General features: G+C 45.1%; 1 protein-coding gene across 1 annotated transcript; it reads right to left on the bottom strand.

Annotated features, from left to right (window-relative positions):
* Positions 1 to 78: 78 nt before the first annotated feature.
* LOC117941459 (voltage-dependent L-type calcium channel subunit alpha-1F-like) lies at positions 79 to 4,945 on the bottom strand (the record flags this gene model as incomplete). The annotated part of the gene is made up of 7 exons (XM_034866472.1): positions 4,830 to 4,945; positions 4,112 to 4,213; positions 3,859 to 3,989; positions 3,318 to 3,443; positions 2,382 to 2,442; positions 959 to 1,184; positions 79 to 186 (listed from the first exon to the last, which is right to left on the bottom strand). Coding segments are annotated over exons 1-7 (845 nt in total), but the record flags the coding sequence as incomplete, so codon positions are not given.
* Positions 4,946 to 5,351: the final 406 nt, after the last annotated feature.

A 5,351-nucleotide genomic window follows, 5' to 3' on the forward strand; every position in this document is an offset into this window, starting at 1 on the left:
GTGTGTGTGTGTGTGTGTGTGTGTGTGTGTGTGTGTGTGTGTGTGTGTGTGTGTGTGTGTGTGCGTGTGTGTGTGTACCTGTCTCTGGAGCTGATGCTGTCGTTGTCTTCTTCTCTGCTGTAGTAGCCCTGCTCTCCGTACGCCTCCACGTCTCCGTTCCTCCAGTACCTGTCCCTGGAGTCCCTCCTGGATCCAAAAACAACGTTCATCAATTGGTCTCACCTTTTAACATACATTCAGCTTTGTTGAAAGCGTAATTCAACCGGGGACAACAGTGTCAAAGGGACTAATATCTCCACCAGACTCCATGTAAATAATCACTACTTTTAGCGTGTATAGAGCAGCATATCTCCACCAGACTCCATGTAAATAATCACTACTTTTAGCGTGTATAGAGCAGCATATCTCCACCAGACTCCATGTAAATAATCACTACTTTTAGTGTGCATAGAGCAGTATATCTCCACATGTAAATGGGTGAATTAAGAGTTTACTCCAACCAGACCAGAGTGGTGATTGTTGGAACAGTGGAAAGATGAACCAAGACTGCTTTTGGTAGTTTTATTTAGTTTCTGTCCACCTTAAATGGAGTGTGTTTTACGATGATAAAAGTAGTGATTATTTACATGGAGTCTGGTGGGTTTGGTGACGGTGATGTTGGGGCTGTTTCATGTTAAACTAAAAGGATCTTACTCTTTAACTAAAAGGTCTATCTCTGTAGGGATCCTTTCCATAATCTTGTCACACACTTAAAATAATAATCTGAGTCTGTCAGCAGCAACAACAGAACTTTTAGTGGACGCAGACTGATGCTGAACATCTGTCCTGTAGGTTACATTACAGCCTCTCTTGAACCCGAAGTTACCCTTTAAATAAATGTACTTAGTTACCTTCCACCAAGATGTGTTTTGCAGTATGAGTACTTATACAGCAGTAGTGCTGTGCTATTTGGCGGTACCGTGCATGTTGGTTGTACGAGGGTCTCTTGTGTCCCGGGTCCAGCAGGCCGTTCCTCGCCGACGGCCGGCGGTGGTTGTGACGAGAGAACGATGACCTTGCGTTGTCTCCGCGCCGAAGATGTTCCTTGTGTTCGTTGCCGTTGGGCATCTTGGTGAGAGAGCCGACCCGGTGGATCAGACCTCCGTTAGACACACCGCCGCCGTCCCCCACCACACCGCCGGGACCTGCAGCCAGACGGGGGGGGGGGGCATACTTCACCTGCAGGTCTGTGCATTCACATTATTTAAACCAGTAGTGTCCAAGTCCAAATCACATCCCGGGCCAGACAGGTCGAGTTCATTCATTTTGTTTAATCAAAAAAGTCCAACATCTTTTAAAGATTATATCTTTGGGGCATTTTTAGGCCTTCACAGGACAGCTGAAGACATGGGGGGGCATGCCGAAAAGGGCAGCAGGTTGGAGTCAAACCCGGGCCGCTGCATCGAGGAGTAAACCCTTATATATGGGCGCCTGCTCTACCAACTGAGCTATCCGGGCGCTTAAGTCAAATATCTTTGAGTGTATTATTGCACTCACAGTCTGGGCCTCATAAAGCTCCAAAAACGTCAAATAGTTCCTCAGACATCAGAGAAGAAAGCTACAAACAAATTTAATGTAATTATTTATAGTATAAAGGTGGAAACAATGGAAAAAACATTGAAAATATGCTTCTAAAAAGTTCCTAAAGCTCGTAAAGCACAGAAAAAAGCACCAAAGACGTCAACAAAAATGTGAGCAACATGAGTGAGGTGGGCCAAAATTTATTTTGAACCTAAACTGATATGGGGGCGAGTCCGAAATCTGCAATGGGCTGGATTTGAAGTACGAGCATCCAAAACGCTGACAAAAGTGCCCAAAACTTTGGAAAAGGTGGCAAATACGTTTAAATTTGCATTAAATGTTTTTAAATAAGCAACTACAGTTCTTAGAAAACACCAAAAACGACAGAAAATGTGACAAATCTTTGGGAAAGGTGGAAAAAACTTTGAAATTAGCATAAAAAACGACTGAGAAAGCAACTACAGTGCTCAGGAAACACCAAAAATGTTGAGAAAAGTGCCAAAAATGTTGAGAAAAAATGGAAAAAACAGTAGAATTAGCATAAGAAATGTCTAAAAAAGCATCTACAGTGCTTCGAAAAAAACAAAAATGTGGAAATCTTTTTGAAATTAGCATATAAATCATTTAAAAAACCATCTGCAGAGCTTATAATTTTTAAAAAAGTCGACAACGTGCGAAACCTCCGGAAAAGGTGGAAAAAACATTGAAATTAGCATTAAAAACGTCTTGAAAAGCTTCTACAGTGAGACACACAGTAAACTTTACTGAACCAGTTTGTAGTTTTATAGTTTCGACATTTGTCGTACGATGATGTTGTTTACCAGTGGGCGTGGTCAGGATGGAGCAGCGCCGATCTTTCTCTGGTCCGAAGCCGTTCTCCCCCTGCAGAGACAAATTAGCTGTTTAACCGGGACCAGGTCTAGGGCCGGGGCTTTGAGGAACTAGGAACTAGGTCAAAGGGCATGGTTTAGGAACTAGGTCAAAGGGCGTGGCTTTGAGGAACTAGGAACTATGTAAAGGGGTGTGGCTTTGAGGAACTAGGTCATGCGGCGTGGTTTTGAGGAACTAGGAACTAGGTCAAGGGGCGTGGCTTTGAGGAATTAGGAACTGGGTCAACGGGCGTAGCTTTGAGGAACTAGGTCAAGGGGTGTGGCTTTGAGGAACTAGGTCAAGGGGCGTGGCTTTGAGGAACTAGGTCTAGGGCGTAGCTTTGAGGAACTAGGAACTAGGTCAAGGGGCGTGGCTTTGAGGAACTAGGTCAAGGGCGTGGCTTTGAGGAACTAGGAACTAAGTCAAGGGGCGTGGCTTTGAGGAACTATGTCTAGGGCGTAGCTTTGAGGAACTAGGAACTAGGTCAAGGGGCGTGGCTTTGAGGAATTAGTAACTAGGTCAACGGGCGTAGCTTTGAGGAACTAGGTCAAGGGCGTGGCTTTGAGGAACTAGGTCTAGGGCGTAGCTTTGAGGAACTAGGAACTAGGTCAACGGGCGTAGCTTTGAGGAAGTAGGTCAAGGGCGTAGCTTTGAGGAACTAGGAACTAGGTCAACGGGCGTAGCTTTTAGGAACTAGGTCAAAGGGCGTGGCTTTGAGGAACTAGGATTTAGGTCAGGCGGCGTGGCTTTGAGGAACAAGGTCAAGGGGAGTGGCTTTAAGAAACTAGGTCGAACCCAGGACATCCAGGCTTGGTCCTGGAATGATGATCTGGACTATGTGCTTGCACACAGACTGGCTCACATGACTTGAATGTGTAAATAAAGACCTGATATGCAGCGTCCTCCTCCAGCTCCTCATCCTCCATCATGACGTCGTCCTCCAGATCCTCATTCAGAGCCAGACGCATCTCTGGACCCAGATCCTGCAGAGTCTTCAGACCGGCTTTACACAGCTGCAACACACACCGTGTTAGTAATTAGTTCTGATCTGAAAGAGTCCTCTTTCAGTTCTATTGGGCCCTAGGGTGCACCCGACACGACGCAGCAAATAGCCTGACGCAAGTGTCTGTGCTGGTTTAAGACCATCCAACGCCCACGTCAATTAAATAGCAAATGCACCTGCAACCATCTGTGCACCCATGGGCTTGTCTGGCCTTACAGTGAGGTGTGTTCAGGTGCATTCTGGGCGTGCTGGTCTTACAGGGAGGTGTGTCCAGGTGCATTTTGGGCATTCTGGTCTTACAGGGAGGTGTGTCCAGGTGCATTTTGGGCGTTCTGGTCTTACAGGGAGGTGTGTCCAGGTGCATTCTGGGCGTGCTGGTCTTACAGGAGGTGTGTTCAGACAGACAGACAGACAGACAGACAGACCTGGACAGCAGACGGGTTGGTAGCGTCAGCCTCTACCGTCAGATCTCCTTTCTCTTTCCTCTTCCTGAACTTCCTGAAGTAATCCTGAATCAGGAAGGTCGCGTAAAACTTCCCGACGGTGACTTCCTCCTCTGCAGGACGACAACAGCCCAGTCAGCCGCAGTACGACAAGTACTTATCGCAGTATTTGTGGTATTTCTAGTATATTAAGATGTGTTCCTTGTATAACTAGTACTGGTGGTTGTTTGAGTACCTTCGTGTGGTGGTATCACTTCGTCCAGCAGCTTCGGTTTCATTCTCTTCCAGATCTTCTTGATGATCACCCTCAGCTCCTCGTTCTCCTGGTCAGGGTTACCTAGCAACAGCACACAGAAAAAGAGACTTCAGATACAGTATTAGGGACCACTAAGGTCTATAAAAAGAGACTTCAGATACAGTATTAGGGACCACTAAGGTCTATATAAAGAGACTTCAGATACAGTATTAGGGACCACTAAGGTCTATAAAAAAGAGACTTCAGATACAGTATTAGGGACCACTAAGGTCTATATAAAGAGACTTCAGATACAGTATTAGGGGACCACTAAGGTCTATATAAAGAGACTTCAGATACAGTATTAGGGACCACTAAGGTCTATATAAAAGAGACTTCAGATACAGTATTAGGGACCACTAAGGTCTATATAAAGAGACTTCAGATACAGTAATATGACTCAAATGTCCTACACTCAATTTGCTGCATTCTGGGGTTTTTAGCATAAAATGTATGGCTTTATGATTATTCACCCGTATTGTTATCACACTGGATGTTTTTAAAATCTGTCACTTCCTGTTTACCGTACATGTTCTGAGACCCCTGAACACTTCTTTTTACCTCTTACGGGGAGTGGGTTGTCTTTCATATTTTTTGAGGGGGACATGATACCCCCTGCACCCCCCTCCCAATCTAACCCTGCAGACCAATCAGATACCTTCAGTCTTGATCTTGAGGGCGGTGCGAACCAGAGCGAAGAGCGTGGCGTTAAAGGTCACCGTCCCATCAGCGTTTAGAGGCATGTTCATCGCTACAAGACGCTGAGAGAGAGAAGAAGAGGAAGAGGAAGAGGAAGAAGAAGAAGAAGAAGAAGAACAGGATGGGTTTTAGGGTTTAGGTTTTAAAGATCACGGTACGTCTGCACCGCTTTTATTTACAGACACTTAAAACTCTGAAGGTCTCCAGACTCAGTGGTGAACATTTACATTTCACTAATTCAACAAATCAGTGGATTTATGGAGAAAACAAGGGTGTGACTTTGGATTTACGGGGGGGGGTTGGGGGGGTGAGATCTCCAACTATCCCGTAAACATGTCTGCATGTGTTTTAAAAAATGCGACAAAACGTAGGATATTGTAAGAAAAAAAAAGGAGACAAACATGTTGAAAGAATAGTCCAAAAACCTTTAAAAAGACAACAAAGATGTTGAAAGAATAGTCCAAAAACCTTGAAAAAGACA

The sequence above is a fragment of the Etheostoma cragini genome, unplaced genomic scaffold (genome assembly GCF_013103735.1).
Source record: "Etheostoma cragini isolate CJK2018 unplaced genomic scaffold, CSU_Ecrag_1.0 ScbMSFa_79, whole genome shotgun sequence".
Taxonomy (NCBI): Eukaryota; Metazoa; Chordata; class Actinopteri; order Perciformes; family Percidae; genus Etheostoma; species Etheostoma cragini.